This window comes from Peromyscus maniculatus, chromosome X (genome assembly GCF_049852395.1).
Source record: "Peromyscus maniculatus bairdii isolate BWxNUB_F1_BW_parent chromosome X, HU_Pman_BW_mat_3.1, whole genome shotgun sequence".
Classification (NCBI taxonomy): domain Eukaryota; kingdom Metazoa; phylum Chordata; class Mammalia; order Rodentia; family Cricetidae; genus Peromyscus; species Peromyscus maniculatus.
Genome location: NC_134875.1, coordinates 44,505,106 through 44,524,399, shown reverse-complemented (window position 1 = coordinate 44,524,399; position 19,294 = coordinate 44,505,106). Strand labels below are relative to the sequence as shown.

At 36.3% G+C, this 19,294-nt stretch overlaps 1 protein-coding gene across 7 annotated transcripts in view; it reads right to left on the bottom strand.

Moving 5' to 3' along the window:
• Positions 1–19,294, bottom strand: part of Lrch2 (leucine rich repeats and calponin homology domain containing 2) — a 94,106-nt gene that overhangs the window by 42,240 nt on the left and 32,572 nt on the right. For all 7 annotated transcript variants that reach the window (XM_076562723.1, XM_042268989.2, XM_006989965.4 and 4 more), the window contains exons 2-5: positions 16,306–16,450; positions 13,573–13,699; positions 8,143–8,248; positions 7,925–8,061 (exon numbers count right to left, since the gene is read on the bottom strand). In XM_076562723.1, the coding sequence (XP_076418838.1) occupies positions 7,925–8,061; positions 8,143–8,248; positions 13,573–13,699; positions 16,306–16,450 (515 nt within the window). The remainder of the gene's footprint in view (positions 1–7,924; positions 8,062–8,142; positions 8,249–13,572; positions 13,700–16,305; positions 16,451–19,294) is intronic.

Below are 19,294 nucleotides of genomic sequence, written 5' to 3'. Positions count from 1 at the left end.
CAATCATTTTTATAAGAATATAGGTGAATTTTCATCATGGATATGTACCACACTTGAATTATCCATTCATCAGTTGACGGACATCTCAACTATAGCAACTGTGAACATGGATGACCAAGTATCCATGTAGTAGGATACAGAGTCCTTTGGGAATATGCCCAGGAGTACTAAAACTGAATCATATAGCATATCCAATTCTAGCTTTTTTGAGGAACTGCCACACCAATTTCCATAGTGGTTGCATCACTGTGTACTTGTACTACAATGTAAGTGAACTGTCCTTTATCAACATCCTTGCCAGCATTTGTGGTCATTTGTTGTTGAGGATTTGTTTTGTTTTGTTTTTTAATAGCCATTCTCACTTGAATAAGATAAAATACCTGGCGATCTCTGAGCAGGCTTCAGATTTTGACAGTTGATGAAAGATAAGACAAGCATTAATGTGTGGGTGAAAAGCTTGGTGAAATTCTGAGTGAAGTTTTAGTTAAAGTTGGTTGAACTTGGGATTGACTGGGAGGCCAAAGATTTAAAAAGCAGAAGATTCTCTCAAAACACAAGTCGTGTGATAATAGTGTGTTTTGTGTGTGTGAATGAGAATTTGTAAATGTTGAATTCTAGGCTTCGACAATCATTGTCAGTGCAGATCAAGCTGCAAGTATTTTTTCAAATATCTTAAGTTATATTTTCTTTTTCAGAGCTGCTTCTTATTTGGGGCTACTTTTTTTTTTTTAATTGAGGCGTAATTCATAAAAGGGTATATTGTTTTGATGAGACTTTTTACAACTGTGGCTGGATGTCTTTCTTTAGTCTTCCAAGAAGGGCCATTTTACTTTTTTAGAGTTACTTTTTAAAGTCATGAGGTCAACAACTTGGACTACTATGCATGTAAGTGCTAATGCAAATTAAAACCCAAGTTGACCTCCAGCAGCAGTTCATTCCATGTTGACAGTGAGAGAACACTTTGCCTGTTAGGATACTGTTACTCGTGGACTGAAATGCTGAAGAAACCCCTCCCCCTATTTTGTTTTTTGCAAAAATCAAGGTATATTCTAGGGTTTCCTGGTTGACCTCAACAGATAAACTGAGATAATAGTCTTAGTTCAGAAATGATCTGAATGTAGATTTACAGTCTGCGTGTACAGCTGGCTAAGTGAGATCGCTTTCACAGTTCTGCATGTATCCCATCGGCTCCCCATTAGTCACTGAACTCTTAAAACTGGTATTGTAACATTATCACAATGTTTTGCGCCAATTTTATAAACTTTACAGTGCAATATGTATTCCTTTTCTGAGGCAAACCAAAGGTATATTTCTCAAGGTTCTGCTGCTAACAGCAGCGTTGATGGAGGATTTTTTATACATTTGTAATAGATAGAAATAAACCAGAAAGAAAGAAGAAAAAAAAAGTGGTGGAGGAAAAGGTGAACACTGCAAGAATACTCAAAAGGGCTGAGAGTTGCAAATGCCAAGAATGGCTTTGCATAGTAAATGGAATAGAACAGCTCTGAACTATAGCTTACTTTTCCTGGTTTGGTCTGACAGAATGATTGAATGCTTTTGTACAAAAATCAGAGCCTTAAAAACAAGGATTTGGTGAGATTGTAAAATGGTGTGCCACTTTGGCAAAACAGTTTGGTGGTTGGTCAAAATGCAAAACACTGTTACTCTGTTACTTAACAATTCTACCCTTAGGAATATATCCTCAAACTACTGAAAATGTGCACCTATGAAACATGTACATGAAAGTTTACAGCAGTGTGTTGCTAATAGTAAAAAAGTTAAAACAACTCAAATAGCTATCAAATACTGGAGAGAAATAAAATGTGGCTTATTCATACAATAGAATATTATTAAGACATAAAAATGAATGAGAAACTGACAGATTAAATGACTTTGGTGAACCTTCATAATTTCATTTGTAGATCTTTCCATTTCTAATTTATAAATACATTTGGGTTTATAAATTATAAATGTACTGCCTCCTGTCAACATTGTATACTTCTATTTGATGATTTCTGTGTCAAACATTATATGGAAATGTTTCCAAGTATTTTCTGTATTAACTGTGAATGAATAGAACAAAATAAAAAAAAAAAGAAGAGTCAGGGATGATAGATTCACAACACGCCCTCACGGTTGGGCAGGACTGCCCAAGCCTGGCAGACCTAGACACTTCCGCCCAGCCAGTTTTGGGTCAAAATAGCTATTCCATATTCCCGGCTTCCTTCTTCATGCACATGTCTCTTCAACAGGCCTGAGCACACCTGTCTATCTCTTTTATCTTAATAAAACTCTTGCTAGTGGATTCTGTCATGTTTTGTGACATTTCCTCACAGGGTAAGAGCGCCGCCAAATAACTAACAAAGGTCAATGCTAGCTTTCTCAATCCCTAATCTCAAGCCACACCCCAGCTCACATGCCCATTTTCTTCCATTTAATTCTAAATGCAATATAGAGTATAAAAGGTGTAGTCTTGGGGGCTGGAGAGATGGCTCAGAGGTTAAGAGCATTGACTGCTCTTCCAGAGGTCCTGAGTTCAATTCCCAGCACCCACATGGTGACTCACAACCATCTGTAATAAGATCTGGCACCCTCTCCTGTATACATAATAAATAAATAAATCTTAAAAAAAAAAGATAAAATACCAAAGCAGTTTTAATTTTCCATTTCCCTGATAGCTGAGGATGTTGAACTTTCTGAAAGTATTTGTCAGCTATATGTATTTGTTCTTGTGAAAATTCTATGTTTACTTTCATGTCCCAATTTTAAATTGGCTGTTTTCATGATGTTCAGGTTCTTTCAAAGTTTGATTTTTAATATTCTTGAGGCTAATCTTCTCACAGAGGTAAGGCTTGTAAAGATTTTCTTCCCATTCTGTATGCTGGCTCTTTACTCAAGTAATAGTGCCCCCTTTGCTGCACAGAAAAATTTTCATTTCGTGAGGTTCCATATATTGTTAGTTCAGTGTCTTGCCCTACTAGAGTCCTGTTCATAAAGACCTTTCTTATGACAAATGAGTCCAAGCATATTATTTACTTTTTTCTCCATGCACTTCAGGATATGAGGTCCTATATTGAAATCTTTGGTCCCTTTGGAGTTACGTTTTGTGCAGAATGAGAGATGAGGATCTAGTTTAATTCTTCCACACATTGCTATCTAGTTTGATCAACACCATTTGTTGAATTCCCTATCTATTCAGTTAACCTTACTTCCCTGCCTTTTCAAAATTCAGTACAGTAGAGCAATTAAAAAGCATAGATTCTGGAACCATGAATAGTAGTCCTCACCCCACCCCCACCACACAAAAAAAGTCACAGAATTAAATGATTGTTCAAGATCACATGTCTTGAGACAGTTCCATATAACTGAGGCTGGCCTCAAACTCTCTGTTTCAACTGCTGATCCTCTTGCCTCACCCTGTCAGATGCTGGAATGACCACCACACTCAGTATTCTTTTTTAAAGCTGTCACTACATTTTTCTGATATATATATATAAAAATCTGGTTTCACAAAAATACATTATTAGAAGAGAATGTAAAATTGTGGGAGCCCACAACTGATTCAGTTTCCCAGTCTGAACCTGAAGTCTATTCTGAGTCAATAGAGTTCCAGCTTGCTTGCTCCAGGGCTGTCAGGAAGTCCTGATTAGCCTGCAGAGTCTCACTGAAGGGCTTGAGAATGTCCTGATTAGCCAAGGAAGAAACACACTATCTAGCTTGATAGATAAAGACACCAGACTGGGGGTTTAGCTCTGTGGCAGAGCACTTGCCTAGCAAGCATAAGGCCCTGTGTTCGGTCCACAGCTCTGGAAAAAAAAAGAAAAAGAAACTGCCTGCTCCTTGATGCAGACAGGATAGAAAGTGGTTGAATGCCTGTGCTGTGCATTGCTCTACCTCTGTCCTTCAAGATTGTATATAAGCTGGCTGTGACATAAACTCGGGACTGTCTGGCATTGACTGGCAGTCCTCTCAACTGTTTTCTGTCTTCTTTATTGTCTCTACAAATCCACACGCCTCTACCCAGTTACCTAAGTGACTGTCAGCAGGCCCCAACATTAGATTTTAACAAGTTCCTCACATTCTTATGAAGCCTCTACTATCTAACAAAAACCCAGTGCCAGGCATGGGAAACTTCCTTACAAGTTTCTGATTAAGGGCATCAAAAGGACCCCCCAAAACAATATATACTATATCAGTGGCCTTCATGGCTTCTAGAAAAACAAGGTAAGATTCAATCACTGAAGACAGAATACAGTTTACTCGTAGGAACTGTAACCAACCCCTTTACTAGCTGTAAGTTACCTCCCAAAATAAACCTCCCTTTTAACTATGTGGTGTTGCCTTAATAAATCTCACAATATCCACAATATCCAGCACCCAATGTGGGACACGAACCCATGACCCTGGGATTAAGAGTCCCATGCTCTACCGACTGAGCTAGCTGGGTTTTTAAAATATATAGCCCAGGCTGGCCTCAAACTTGGTGACCCTCCTGCCTCTGCTTCCTTCAGCAAATCCTACCAGGATGCTCCACCACAACCGGCTTTTTATAAGGAACCCTTCTTGAACTGAACTGGAAGCCTCCTCAATGAAAACTAGCAGTTGTAGTTTCATAAGGAACCACAAATACAATCTGCCAACAGATCAAAACAAACAATAGTCCTACACAGCTGTAATACCAATGAACTATAATATTGACCAGTATAACAAGACATTCTTAAAGATACAATAATGGCACTAATATCTTGGGGGTAACCAAGTCAGTTCAAACGACTTAAGACTAAGTGGGAATAGTATCTATCCCTAGTGAATGAACTAGCTTTTTGGAGCCCATTACATATGGTGGGACACCTTGCTCAGCCTTGATGAAGGGAAGAGGGGCTTGGACCTGCCTCAACTGAATGTACTAGGCTTTGCTAACTCCCCATATTGGGCCTTTCCTTTTCAGAGGAGGGGATGGGGGATGGGCTGGGGAAGGCTAGGGGATGGAGTGAAAGGAGGGATGAGAGGGGACCTGTGGTTGGTATGTAAAATGAATACAAAATTCCTTAATTAAAAAAAGAAAAAAAGACTCACTCAATAGAGGGGAATTCTTGCTTGGCAGTGTGAATTTAACCAATTATCCATGACTGAGGAGCCCATGGAAAGTAGAAGAGAACCAACTACTGCAAGTTACCTAAACCAGTATAATCTCTACTGCATTACAAGTATTTATCCTTACAACCACAAATAAGTGTAGCTCCCAGCCCTCATTAAAGGCCTTCTTTTTGCAGTTGATAGAGATCATTAAAGAAAGCCACAACTAGAGGGAACCCTGTGGAAGAGGAGGTAGGAAGACTGTAAGAGCCAGAGGGGATGGGAGACACCAAGGAAACAAGTCCCTCTAAACACAGCAGAACCAATGCAGAACCAATGCACATATGAACTCACAGAGACTGTGGCAGCATGCACAGTGCCTGCACAGGTCTAAGGCAGACAGAGTCCATTGCTGAGAAGGGAAATAGACACGAACCCCAATCCCTAACCCAGCTGTCTACTTGCAAACGAAAAATTAAGTTTCTCTAATTGGCGTCTCCCTGGGTATATAAATCACTTTGAAGGCCAGGCCCCAGGCCCAGAAGTAGACACCAATTCGAAATAAACTCAATGAAATTTTTGGAAGTTTTCTCATAATGTTTTGTCTGGGCATTTTCTTTCCTTACCATACAGGTCCTTTATTTATTTATTATGGTTTGTGACTTTGTGTTTCTAGGGGATTTCAGCGTGTGAGTGTGTGTGTGTGTGTGTGTGTGTGTGTGTGTGTGTGTGTGTGTGTGTGTGCATGTCTCTACACATATATGTGTTTCTTATGCTTTTTCTTTGACTCTATTTTTTCTGTTTATTTGCTTGCTTGTTTGGTCCTATTCAGGTTTGTTTATTTTTATTTTAACTTATTTTATTATTTTTAGATGCCTGTTTGTTTTCTAATGAGAGACAGCAAGAAAGGATGTGGATTTGAATGTGTGGAAAGGTGAGGAGGACCTGGGAGTTGGGGGAGGGAGAACCATCAGAATATATTATATGAAAAAAAATCTATTCTCAATAAAAATGCAGAGATCATCTGACTATTGGATGCCCAGCTCCAACAAACATATATGCAGCATAGCTCCTACACTTAAGGCTCAAAAACATCACAGAACAGGAGAATCAAATGTTGTAAGAGGCAGAGGACCCAGACAGCTGCTGGGAGATAGTCTCTTCTGATAAAAAGCAAGCAAAATCAAAAAGAAAACATGATGGGGAGTAAGTGGATCTTGGAGGAGGGAGAAGGAGAAGTGGAGTTGAATGTGAATATAATCAAGACACATTGTATGAAATTTCCTAAAAAACTGATAAATGTATAAAACAGAAAAATATTTATTCTTTTTGTAATGAATGCAATATATCATTATTAAAAGAAAAAAGGCACTTATTCACATGCCAATGACCAAAACTATGAGGTAGTAGGAATTGCTGTGCTGCTCAGGCAAATCTGTGCCTCATATGTGGAGGCATTAGTTACCACTATTCCATCTATTTTGCCATTTTCAAAACTCTGCTGTCTGCTTCTCATGATTCTCTTTGTTCTCCTGGATTTATATCTTATGTTATTCTTTATTGTTTTAGTGGATTACTTATGGCTTTAATACTCATTATATTAAAAGCTAAAATTAATGTTTTCCATTTATATCTTTTTATCTGTCATAATTCTATCTCAGTGACAAAAATATCCTGGAAGGGTTATGTAGCTAGTCTTCCTTATGTGAGATATGTTTCCTCAGGCAAAGCACTCTTGGTCCTCCAGACTGCCTACCTTAATGCCCAGCATGGAATTTTCCTAGAAGAACTCTAATTCTAACCCACATATCAATACCCATTATACCAATAGTCCAACAACAAATACCAAGAAAATGTATACCTGAGAGAGTTCAGAATCTTTCTTTTTAAAATAACATTTACAATCAGAACTACAAATTCACAGAGAAAAAGAGTGATTCTAGGTTTTCCAAATGCTTATCTATAACCTACACTAAAACTATTATCAAAGTAAAAAAAAAGTCTCTAACAGGGCATGGTAGCATAGATTTCCAAGTCCATCATTTGATAGGTAGAGGCAGGAGGAGGATCAAAATGCATAGCCATCTATGGTGCATGCCTTTAATCCCACCACTTTGGAGGCAGAGTCAGGTGAATATCCATGAGTTTAAGGTCAGCCTGGACTACAGAGTGAGTTCCAGGACAGCCAGGGCTACACAAAGAAACCGTGTTTCAAAAAATTAAAAAAAAAAATTCATAACCATACACCACACAGAAAGATTGACACCAGCATAAAGATACATGAGATCATCTGTAGCTGGAGTTTTCCTGCCTTGCCCACAGTGAAGACAAATCTGTCACCCTCCAGTCCCACAGCCGCTCAGACCCAACCAAGTAAACACAGAGACTTATATTGGTTACAAACTGTATGGCCATGGCAGGCTTCTTGCTAACTGTTCTTATATCTTAAATTAATCCATTTCCATAAATCTATACCTTGCCACGTGGCTAGTGGCTTACTGGCATCTTCACATGCTTCTTGTCATGGCGGAGGCTGGCAGTGACTCCCTCTGCCTTACTGTTCTTTCTTTTCTCCTCTCTGTTAGTCCTGCCTATACTTCCTGCCTAGCCACTGGCAAATCAGTGTTTTATTTATTGACCAATCAGAGCAATTTAACATACAGACCATCCCACAGCAATCATCTTAAAACCAAACCAAACAAAAATGCCAATAGTCAGTTCTTAGAAAAACTCTACATAGTGCCATGTAAAAGACAACATTGACTCATATGATACAGCTTTTAAATTTAATAAACATGAAATCATGATAAAACTGAAAAGAAAGAAGTATCATATGCTTATTACAAACCTGTGCTGGTGGTACTTGCAATGGATTGTTATCCAAAATTATTACTTGCAAATGATGCAGCTTCCTATAGCAAATAGGAATTTCAGTCACTTTATTACAGGAGAAATCCAACTTGACTAAGGGGAGATCTCCTAATTCTGTTCAGAAATGAAAAAAAAAAGTTAAATGTTGTATGGTCACTCTCTTACTCGAGTAAGTGTAAATAGTGAATATCTTACCATCTGGCAAAACATGAAGATTATTTCTTCTTATATTTAACTCTTTAAGGGAATGTAATTTTCCCATTTGTTGGGGAAGAACCTGAATTTCATTGCAGCTAATGTCCTAAGGAAAACAAGAAAGTAAAGTGATATCAAATTTAAAAATACAAATATACTTTCAATTTTAAAATTTTAAATTTTAAAGTAGCAAAGTTACTTCTAATGTCCTTTACTAGCAGAGCTTTATTTGTATTAGATCATAAGTCAATACACCACAGTCAATAAAAAATTTCTACACAAAAATTTGAGATTAGTTTTAATAAGTACATAAGCAAAACTCTGAACTAAACAACAACTTTGTCCATTGAAATTAGAATAATGAGTCAAATGTTCAAGCAGAGATAAAACACTATGGATAACTATCAACCAACTTAAATAATCTGCCAATTATTATAGTTCATTTCAGATTATTTAGGAGAATAAATGCCTCAAAAAAAGTCAAGGCTTTAGAGATATGAATTAGAGACCATACACCATAGTCATGATAAGTTTAAATAAATTACTCTCTACAAAAGAGATAAGAATATAAAACAGTTACAAGCACATATTTTGTAGTCCAAATCCCACTCAAAGGTCTCCAAAGGAATTACAATCTGAAGTCTTTCAAGGTTATAAAAATATAACCCTGATTTAATGCTCACTCATTTAAAGGACTTTTGGAAAAAAAGATCATATGGAAATCTATTACTATAGAAGCTTCTTTAAATACAGATAGATACAGATAAATTCACATGTATATATAAAGAGTTAAGATGAAGTCACCCAATAAGAGGTCAACAATGCTCATTTTAGACTCCATACATTATCAAATAAAGGCCAGTACCAGGAATGGGCTACTTCTTTGAGAATTTTTGGCCAATGAGTGTTTAAAGACCGACAAATATTACAGGCTCTTGCTGTTGCCATTGGCTACCCTCAAACGCTGACAGAAAGAGTTTTTGCTGAAGATACCAACTACTTGAGACACAGGACATGGAGAATCAAGCTGGTACTCACCTGGAAGCTTCATCCCTACTAGCTAGCTTTCATAGTTCTAAAAGGTCCTATGCATGCTACCAGAGAAGTAAGCATCAATATTACCCAGCTATAAACCCTGTGAACTACCATAATGACTGGACTGCCATTGGTGCAATAGTGGGGCTAAAACAACAACTTCTTGGTAGACTTTAATGCCTGCTCCACAAGATGAAACCCATACCTGGCACTACTATCAGACCAATAACTTGTGGCTAGGCAGGTCATAGCTCCTAGGAGACAACCTACAACTATTCTGCTAGATGAACACAGCATTAAACTGACTTGTAGTGTGAATCTTAAAAGGTCTTATTAATAAAATCAAACCCAGAGCCAGGTATTGGGGTGAATGCTAGAAGATCAGAGAGACAGAACCAGCCACAGCCACCTCACCTCGCCACTTCCTCGGCTGATCTTGTTTCCTCAGACTGGGAAGGCTCTGAGTCCTCATCCAGAATGAATCTCCGCTGAACTGCTGCTAAAAGCCTAAAAGCTTAATCAGCTCTAGTTCCTGGTTTTCACACCTTATATACCTTTCTGCTTTCTGCCATCACTTCCTAGAATTAAAGGCGTGAGTCACCTGCCTGGCTGTTTTCAGTGTGGCTTTAAACTCACAGAGATCCAGATGGATCTCTGCCTCCCAAGTGATAGTATTAAAGGCATGTGAGCCAACATTTTCTGAACTCTATATCTACTGGCTGTTCTGTTCTCTGACCCCAGATAAATTTATTTATTAGGGTGTGTGGCAGTCCATTCTCGGGTTCCTCGTGGCTTTACCCAGCAGGTCCGCATAGACGATGATTAGGACCACAGGCCTGAGTACAAGTGTCTGAGATGGTCTGCACTTGGCTGTGCTGGGGGAGGAGGTCTTTTGCTCCACCCCTTGGCGTCTCTATAAAAACCCTGGGGCAGAGACAGTCAGGGCCGTTTGGAATAGATTCAGGCCCTCTCGAGGCTATCCTTTATTTTCTATTTGTTTATCTCCACATGATTCTCCACAATATAAATCTTTCTATCTAATATTTCCTGCTGCTCCACTCAAGAAAACTCTGGGGAGCTGTGGGGTTGGTGGGTAAATGCCACACAAGGGTGCATGATATATTGGGGAATACAATATCACCACACTGACTCCTTAAGATTTATTATTATACACATAGATTAGTGCATTTTTCAACCCTCAGAAAAGCTTCTGTTAACAGTAGACTATTAACACAGAGTCCTGTAACTACTAAGGGTACAGAGAATAAGAAGCTGTGGAGTGATCAGCCCTAAAGTGGACATATACCACACCCTCTACTTCCAAGGCTCAGAGATCGTTGTGGAAGATGGTGTGGAATGATTAAAGATGAGCACAAGAAAACAGTGTTTTCTAGTACAGAAGAGAAGTTGCACTTGTGACCCCACGACAATTTGACAGGGTCCACAAGACCTGTGCAAGCTCAAGCAAGACCCATGCCAGAATGGAGAAGAGAAATGAGCAGGAAGTCCCACCCTTAGCTGAGGAGTTCTTGGAAACCATGTTAGTTTACTTAGAGCGTATCATCCACAATATATGGATGTGGATGCTTATTTATCATAATTACACTAAGAGTTTTGAGCTATTCAAAACATCCCTAAGCCGGGCGTTGGTGGCGCACACCTTTAATCCCAGCACTCGGGAGGCAGAGCCAGGCGAATCTCTGTGAGTTCGAGGCCAGCTTGGGCTACCAAGTGAGCTCCAGGAGAGGCGCAAAGCTACACAGAGAAACCCTGTCTCGAAAAAACCAAAAAAAAAAAAAAAAAAAAAAAAAAAAAAAAAAATCCCTGGATTATATGATGTCCAAAAGTAGCTATCTCCTGAGAACTATGAACTGTGAAAGAAATTAAGCCACTGTAGTCAATTTTTAAAAGCCACATAATAAAACCACTTAAAGAAATCCTAACAATCTGCTTCACATCAAAGTAGGAAAATATCCAAAAGAATAGCTTCAACTTAAATAAGATGAAAGGGCACTATGAACACTGTTTACCTTGTGGCATGAAAAATTCACATGGCTTTTTTGTAACATTGTTTATGAACTACTGGGTATTAATGAAATCCTGCATAATTACATGATTTATACTATGCAACAAATGAGACAAAACATTAGTAGAAACTACAAATCCAGTTATCATTAATTTTTATTTTGTTTATAAAGAGATACTTATTACTATACAGTTATTGTCTTATATTAGAAAGACTGAAAGTTTAAAGTATCATAGTATATGATCAATATTTAATTTTTTCCACACTGATACTGTATATAAAATGCCTTATCTATTGATAAGTCAATGTAAAAAGTTAAAAGAAACCAAACTTCTGGCATGATAAAAATCATGGAATTAAACCAGGGGTATACATTTATTAAATTTGAAAACTTTTTAGTATCCTTTAATTTTTCTAAATTCCTCATGTTGTGTACCTATGAGTTATTATTACATATAGAAAAAACATGAATGTATTTGTATTAAGGTTTAATTAAAATTTTCCATAGGGTTAGCTAATTATAGCCATTTTCTATTGTATATGGACTCCCAAAGTTTTTCATTTCTATTACATGGGAACTTCCTTACTTGAGTATATTTACTAAAAGTTTTTGTGTTGTTTGTTTTAAAGACTGTGGTTGACTGTACTGCAGCGGAAGGCCACTCACCCAAGAATATATATGCAGCACAAACTGAACTGGATGCGTTTTTACATTTTTTTAAAATGTATACAATGTTCAGTGGGTAGGGAAGCTGGGTAGATTTGGGGGGCCGGGGAGAGTTGGGAAAAGCGGTGAATATTATCAAAATATATTATATGAAATTTTCAAAGTACAGATAAATATGATTTCAAAAGAAAGATATGCAAACTGTGGAATGAGGCACCTGCTAAAATTTGGTTCTCAAAATCTAATATTTAATTGCATTAGTAAACCAACATAATTCAAATTAAATAAACGGAACACACAAAAAAGAGATTCATTGAAACAAATAAAGTTAATAAGGATGTTTTATCTTTTAAAAAAAAACAGGCCTTAAATTTTCAGTAGAATACAAGTATTTGAGGGAAGAGAAGTTGTACATTTCTTCACACAGTGGCCAAGGTCAATAGAAAAAGCTAACGGAAGCATTATTTTGGTTGAAAAAAAATAAAAATTACTAACAAATAGAATTCTAAAAAAAGAGAACCAGGGGAGGTTCGAATATGCCCAGAGAACTGTCCTTCTTGGAAACACACAGGTAGCATTAGGAAGTGACTCTATTTGGTCATTTCTAAGATCTTTTCTAACAGCAAACGTCTATGTCTCTAAAGAGTAAAGAAAAACTGGACATGAAGTGATTCCCTAGCACACATCCTGACATTTCTGATTAATATACATTGTTATAACAATATGTTTCCATTATAAAATTGTAAATAAGTTTTAAAAGAAAATTTCTTTTAAAATTTCTGGTCCTTGAGAAATAATAAAGTCCTACTTAAGAAAAATCCTAAAGTACTTATTTATTGGGAAAGTTTTACCTTAATACAAAACGGAAAATAAAAATAAACAGCATGGCACAGGGTAAAATTGAAGTAATACAAATACATGAAAAGAGTTCAATGCTTGAGCACTCTGTTTTGCTCTGGAGGTTCAATGTCCTTTAAAAATCTAAAACGTTAATATTCAGAGGTGTTATATTAATTTCCACAATCAATTGTATATAATTGCCTCTTTACATTTACTTTGGTCCTAAAAGTGTTATAAAGTCCATGTGAGCATATTAATTGAAGAAAGTTATTTTGTTAATTCTACTTCTGTATGTGAGCACCCTATGCTTTATCTTTTAGAAACTGATTATTTGTTCATTTTTTTATTTGTTTTTGTGAAGTGGTGTCTCAATATGTTACCTGGCTTGATGTAAAAACTCCTAAGCTCAAATGATTATCCTCCCTCCCCTTGAGTAGCTGAAGATCACGGCATGCAGCACCAGCACACACAGCTGCATTCTCTACTTTACCACCACATTCTAACTGTCTTCATCAGCTCCATAAAACATTAGAAAAAATTCATTTCCTTAAGAACTTCTCTGTCCACTCTATAAGTGAATAAATATTAATTCACTTGAATCATGTTACTGAGAGCTCGTAACCGAGCTTCCTAAAGCATCAACGACTGAGGAATTATCACACTTCTGTTGTTCTTCTCTGGGAGCTAAAGTCAGACATAAATAAATGCACCTGAAATTGTGACCCAACAAAATTTACACATATACCAAGTTATCTCTTTTTCTTAATTACAGTGAAATTCCACAAAGTAATGAGTACAATTACAAAATGAAAAGGTACATATTATATGCAGCATATATAATTTTATGCAATATTTTACTCACCAGCTCCATCAAATCTTTTAATTTTCCAATTTCTTCTGGAATGGATACCAGTTTATTATTGCTCACAACCAACACTTTAAGGGGAAGGTCAAATAGGTATTTTGGCAATGTTGATAAAAGATTTCGACTGAAAAAAATTTAAGGAAGTCTCGTTGTGAAAAGTATGTGTGAATCTTGATGTTGGGATAAAAAGTACAAACCACTCAACAGTTAATCATAAGCATTCACTAAAAAGTACCATTTATTGAGTGTTTCCTGTCATGCAGTGTCTAATCTTCACAATAACCCAAGATAGATAATACTAGCTTCAATATACAAATATGAAAAATGAAGGGTAAAGCTCACTAAGTGACTTGCCCATTGTAGCAGGGATTCAAACACAAGTTTGATAGCAAAGATTCTGTTATTACATACGGTACTGCTCACACATGTCACCCATGCAATAACTCAGGATTTTTCTGAGCTAGAGAATGCCAGAATCTTCTTCTGGGTCATAATTTCAGCCCACTCAATGCCTTCATAATTCTAACCATGGAAAGGTTTTGAGGTGAATTTGCTGACGTGCTAAAAATGATGGAAGAAATCTATCTTTTAAAATCTCAGTAGCTTGGAGCATGGAGAGATGGCTCAGCACTTAGGGGTGTAGACTGATGTTGCAGAGTACCCAAACTTCATTCCCAGTACCTGCATGCGGCAGTAAATCATCTCCTGTTAATTCCAGCTACAGGGAATCTGATATCATCTTCTGGCCTCCACAAGTACTTATATGCACACCCACACAGACACACGCATACATTTGTAATTAAAATAAAATTAATCTTTAAAAACACCAGTGGTTTTTAGATAGTTTGCACCACAACAGCCTGGTAGTGCTTTCATATTAGCATAACATTAATGAATAATTCCCTAGAGTATATTTAAATATAGCATCAACTAACATTTTATTGAGTACTTACTATATGCCAGTAACTGTTCAGAATAACTAACTTAAATTAACTCGACTGTCCATCACATCAACCTACTTTAGGAAAACACTCATCACGAGCCCCGTTTTAAAAAGGAATATAAATTACAATGAGAGTAAGTAAAACATTCCAAAGTTATACAGATGATAAGGAGAGCCTGGGTTGATAACTGGTCAATCTGGTTTTGGTATCCTTACCCTTCATGTTTTATACTCAAATGTCAAATTCAGACAGATTGATCCAAAATATGCCAAAACCAAAAATATAGAAAAGACAACATTCCAATTATATACTAGAAAGCACTGACAAGCAATAAGCTATCATTGTTTCCCTATTTTTCAAATTAGCATTTAGAGACCTGTACCTAGCATTTTATATAATGTATATAGGGACAAAAGCTCTGTGTTATTCAAGCAAGAATGGGGAGGTGAGACAAGATCCTTCACCCCATCTTATCTCTGGAGAGAATTTCCAGAAATACTAAGCTGGCTTTAAAGGTTTTTTGTTTGTCTGTCTGTCTGTCTGTCTGTCTGTCTGTCTGTTGTGTGTGTGTGTGTGTGTGTGTGTGTGTGTGTGTGTAACAAAAGCGAAGTACAATGCTCTTTAATTAATTAGTAATCCTCAAAGGACTTCTTAAATGTCTAACATCCTATGTTCCAGTTACAATTCTCCATACACTATACCTTTTTATGTAAAGAAACTGAGTATTGATTGAATATTGGTGGACTTTAGTATTTTGGGGAATGTTATTCTCCCGTGACACAGAAGAACATCTGTATGAATATATGGCTTTTTGCAAACAGCTTAACCCAGTTTTCTCATATGGAATATAGAAATAATATGACCTATCTCTTAATGATGTTGAAATATTAAATGAGGTAATATGGGTCAAACACTTGCAATGATGCCTGGTACATAATAAACCCATATTAAGCATAAAATGGCTAGGGCTGTCATCCAGTGATAAAATGCTTGCCTAGCATGCACAACACCCTGGGTTGATCCTATCACTGAAAGGAAAAAAAACATGTTAAGCATAAAGATATTCTGTCATCTCATCCACTTGCAAACTTTCCAACCTCCCATCCCAATTTGCCCATTATTAAACTGGCAACATCACAAGTGATAAAACTTTACTTAAAATGCATTTCATTATAATGTTTGACTGTAACTAGAGTGCCATATAAGTGAATTCATACAACTGAGCAACAAATGAGGAAAATATTTATGTTCTAAAGCCTTCCTCTCAAAGTGAGATCTAATGACCAGCACACATGCAGGTGAATTACCAAGAGACCTTTAGAAAATGTAGGTCCCTCGGTAGACCTAACAGGATCCCCAGACAATTCTTGTGTACAAAACATTGAGAAACATTGACTTAAAGAACAAGACCAAAAGCCTACAAAACAATTTGAGCATAAACAAAATATATTCCTTTACTATTAAAAGTGATTAAAGACTAAAAAAAATTATTAAAGACTTATATTATTATTACTATTATTATTATTATTATTATTATTATTATTATTATTCATCTTGATGAGTGTTTACCTGCACGCATGTATGTGCATCATGTGTATTGTTGATGCCTGAGTAGGTCAGGAGAGGTGATTGAATTCTGGGAAACTAGGTAAATGTGGTTATGAGCCAATACGTGGGTGCTGGGAACCAAACCCTGGGCCTCTGAAACCAGCAGCCTATTCTATTAACTGCTGAGCCATCTTTCTAGACCTGAAATTTTTTTATTTTTAAAAAATTGTTTGCTTACCTAATGTTAAGGTATGTTAACATCTGCAAATTCTTAATGGCTTCAGGAATGGTTTTGATACAATTATGATATAGGTTTAATGTTTCAAGTGGTGCAAATAACCACACATCTGAAGGAATTTCTGTAAAGCGATTTCTGGAAAGATCTGAAAAACAAAAACAATTTTGAGTAACATGTATACACCTGTATATACAATAATAAACAGAACTATTTTCACTCAGAATCTAAGCAACTATTGAATATATTATAAAATAGTATTCACCACTATCTTGAGGAAAAACTATTTTAATATAGTGGTATAAAATGTTCATCAATAAATGTACTTTAAAATCATTTTTAAAAAATATGCTTCTAAATCTATTGAAAATGTAAATTATGATATTTATCTTTAAATAAACCAATAGTGAGAGGTTTAGTTCAGTGGTACAATACTTGACTAGTATGCACAAGGCCATGGGCTCTATTCCCTGCAGTACATAAACACACATACCACATAAAAAAGAAAAAATTTGAAAAGAACAAGGACATTACATTGATAGACTGAAAAAATAACCAGAAAAATTTCGTTTCTCCACATCAATACAAAAGATGCTTTTGGATAAATACTTGTTGTTGGAGATTATGTTGAGCACTATAATAGTAGCCTATCCACTCTCTAGCCCTGACTGCCAAACAAACAAACAAACAAACAACAGCAACAAAATGTAAAATATAAGTGGTTCTCAACTACCTAGATAATTATCAAATCAATTGCCTTATGGAAATAACATTGTTTGTCCTAGTTTATTATACTTAATTGGCTTCAAAGATAAGAATGTTCAGAAAAGGATTATCTATACCAGGAGAATATTTACAGTCCAGCCAGGCCCACCATTTGTAATGTCCTCAGCAAGAAAACAATCTCCTATCAATAGTGGTCAACATCCTCACTGTGAGGGAAGAAACCTATTTATTCATCAACAGTGAGTTCCCTCTTCAGAACATTAATATGTATGTATTAACACAAATGGATAAAGAAAGTGGAGGCAGAGGTAAAGAGCTGATTCACATTACCATCTAGTGTAAAATTTTATCATTAGCTAAGGAATCTTGAACTATTAATTTCTAACTATATAATATGAAAATTTATTTAGATTAATCTCGCCATAAGATTCTTAATAAATTAAAGAAATTATAGAATTACTAAAAAACAAAATCTGAACACTATCTGGATGCCAAAGTATGAAACAAAGAGGGAAAATGAAGTCATCATACTTTATATATATATATATATATATATATATATATATATATATATATATATATATGGATTTCCATCCTACTCTTTTTTTTGAGACAGATTTTTCTCTGTCTCAAAGTACTAGTTGTCTTGGAACTGGTTTTGTAGACCAGGCTGGCTTTGAACTCACAGAGATACTCCCTTCTCTGCCTCCCCAGTGCTGAGATTAAAGGTGTGTGCCAGCACACCTGGCTCCTCTTACTCTTGAAACTTCAGAATCTTAAAAGTTAAAGTTATACTTTACAATTAATTTGACATTCTAATGATAGAATTATGCTCAGTAGATTCCTCTGTACATCATCTCATATGAATTACTAATAAATAATTCAACAGTCCCAGAGAGAAGTAAAGGTATTTTGAAACAAGAAAGCAAACCTAAAAAGAGAAAATGAATAGAATTTGTAATCTATTTAGCACTGGCACATAATGGGGAAGGATAAGGAATGAGTAATGTGGACTACTAGTAAGAATTAAGAATCAGAGATAGCCAGAGGATTCTAGCCTAGCCTTTTATTGGTATTATCCAACATCAGTGGAAGTGGAACCAGATTTTTGTTGCTACTGCTACAGGTAGGATCTTTTTTTTTTTTGAAGAAAATATATAATGAACATTATCTGACTATTAATCTCAAACATGATGTCTCCGATGAATAAATAAACTTAGAAGTTATAGGAATATCGTTAATGCCACAAAACCATAGAACCAAAAAAAATGTCACTTAACCTCAGATAGATAAAGACTGGCTGTCAGCTAGGCTTTGAGGGTGCACACATTTAATCTGAGTATGGCATACAATGGCATGACAAGTCTTATGACAAGGTGCATAAAATTAGACACAGAGCTTTATATCAAGGCTGGACTAGGCAACTCAGAAGGAGGAAAATGGTCCTAAGAGCAAGCAAAGTACTCAGAGACAGCTCCACTCCCATTGTTAGCAGCCTCACAAACACCCCAAACTAAACAACTACAGCATGTATGCAGAGGACCCAGTGCAGATCCATGCAGGCTCCGTGACTGCTCCTTTAGCCTCTGAGAGCCCCTAAAGCTGGCTGATCTAGTGCATTGCTGCAGTACTGGATCTCTTAGGTGAGATGGCAGCAGAGACAAGAGAACCCCCAGGAGCTTGCAGGCCAGAGAGATACCCTATAGTAAGCCACAGGAACTACAAGTAATCTTGTCTCAGATAAAGGGAAACATGTGACCTGACACCTGAGGTTGTCCCGTGACCTACACACACAGTGACACATGTGTGCCTGCAACCACATGAAAATGGACAGCACACACACATGCCCACAATATAAAAGCACAACAAAAATAAAAACAGACAAAAAGGGCTAAAAAAGTCTGCCAGTGGTAGCACACACCTTTAATCCCAGAACTTGGGAGGTAGAGGCAGGTGGATCTCTAGGGCCATACTGGTCTACAGAGTGAATTCCAAGACAGCAAAGGCTACAAAGAGAAACCCTGTATCAAAAAACAAAGTGCTAGGAAGGAAAAATAACATTATTATTTCTTCATTATAGAAATATCATTAAATTAAATTTTAACAGGTTGGAAATAAGTTATTGTTTTTACATTTTCTTTTTTGGTTTTTACATATTCTTATATTATACAAGGGGATTTAAAAAAAGGAATAATATTTAAAATATTTAGGTTAATTATTCAATATAATTGATTTAAATATGTTTATGACATTAAATAAAAAGTAT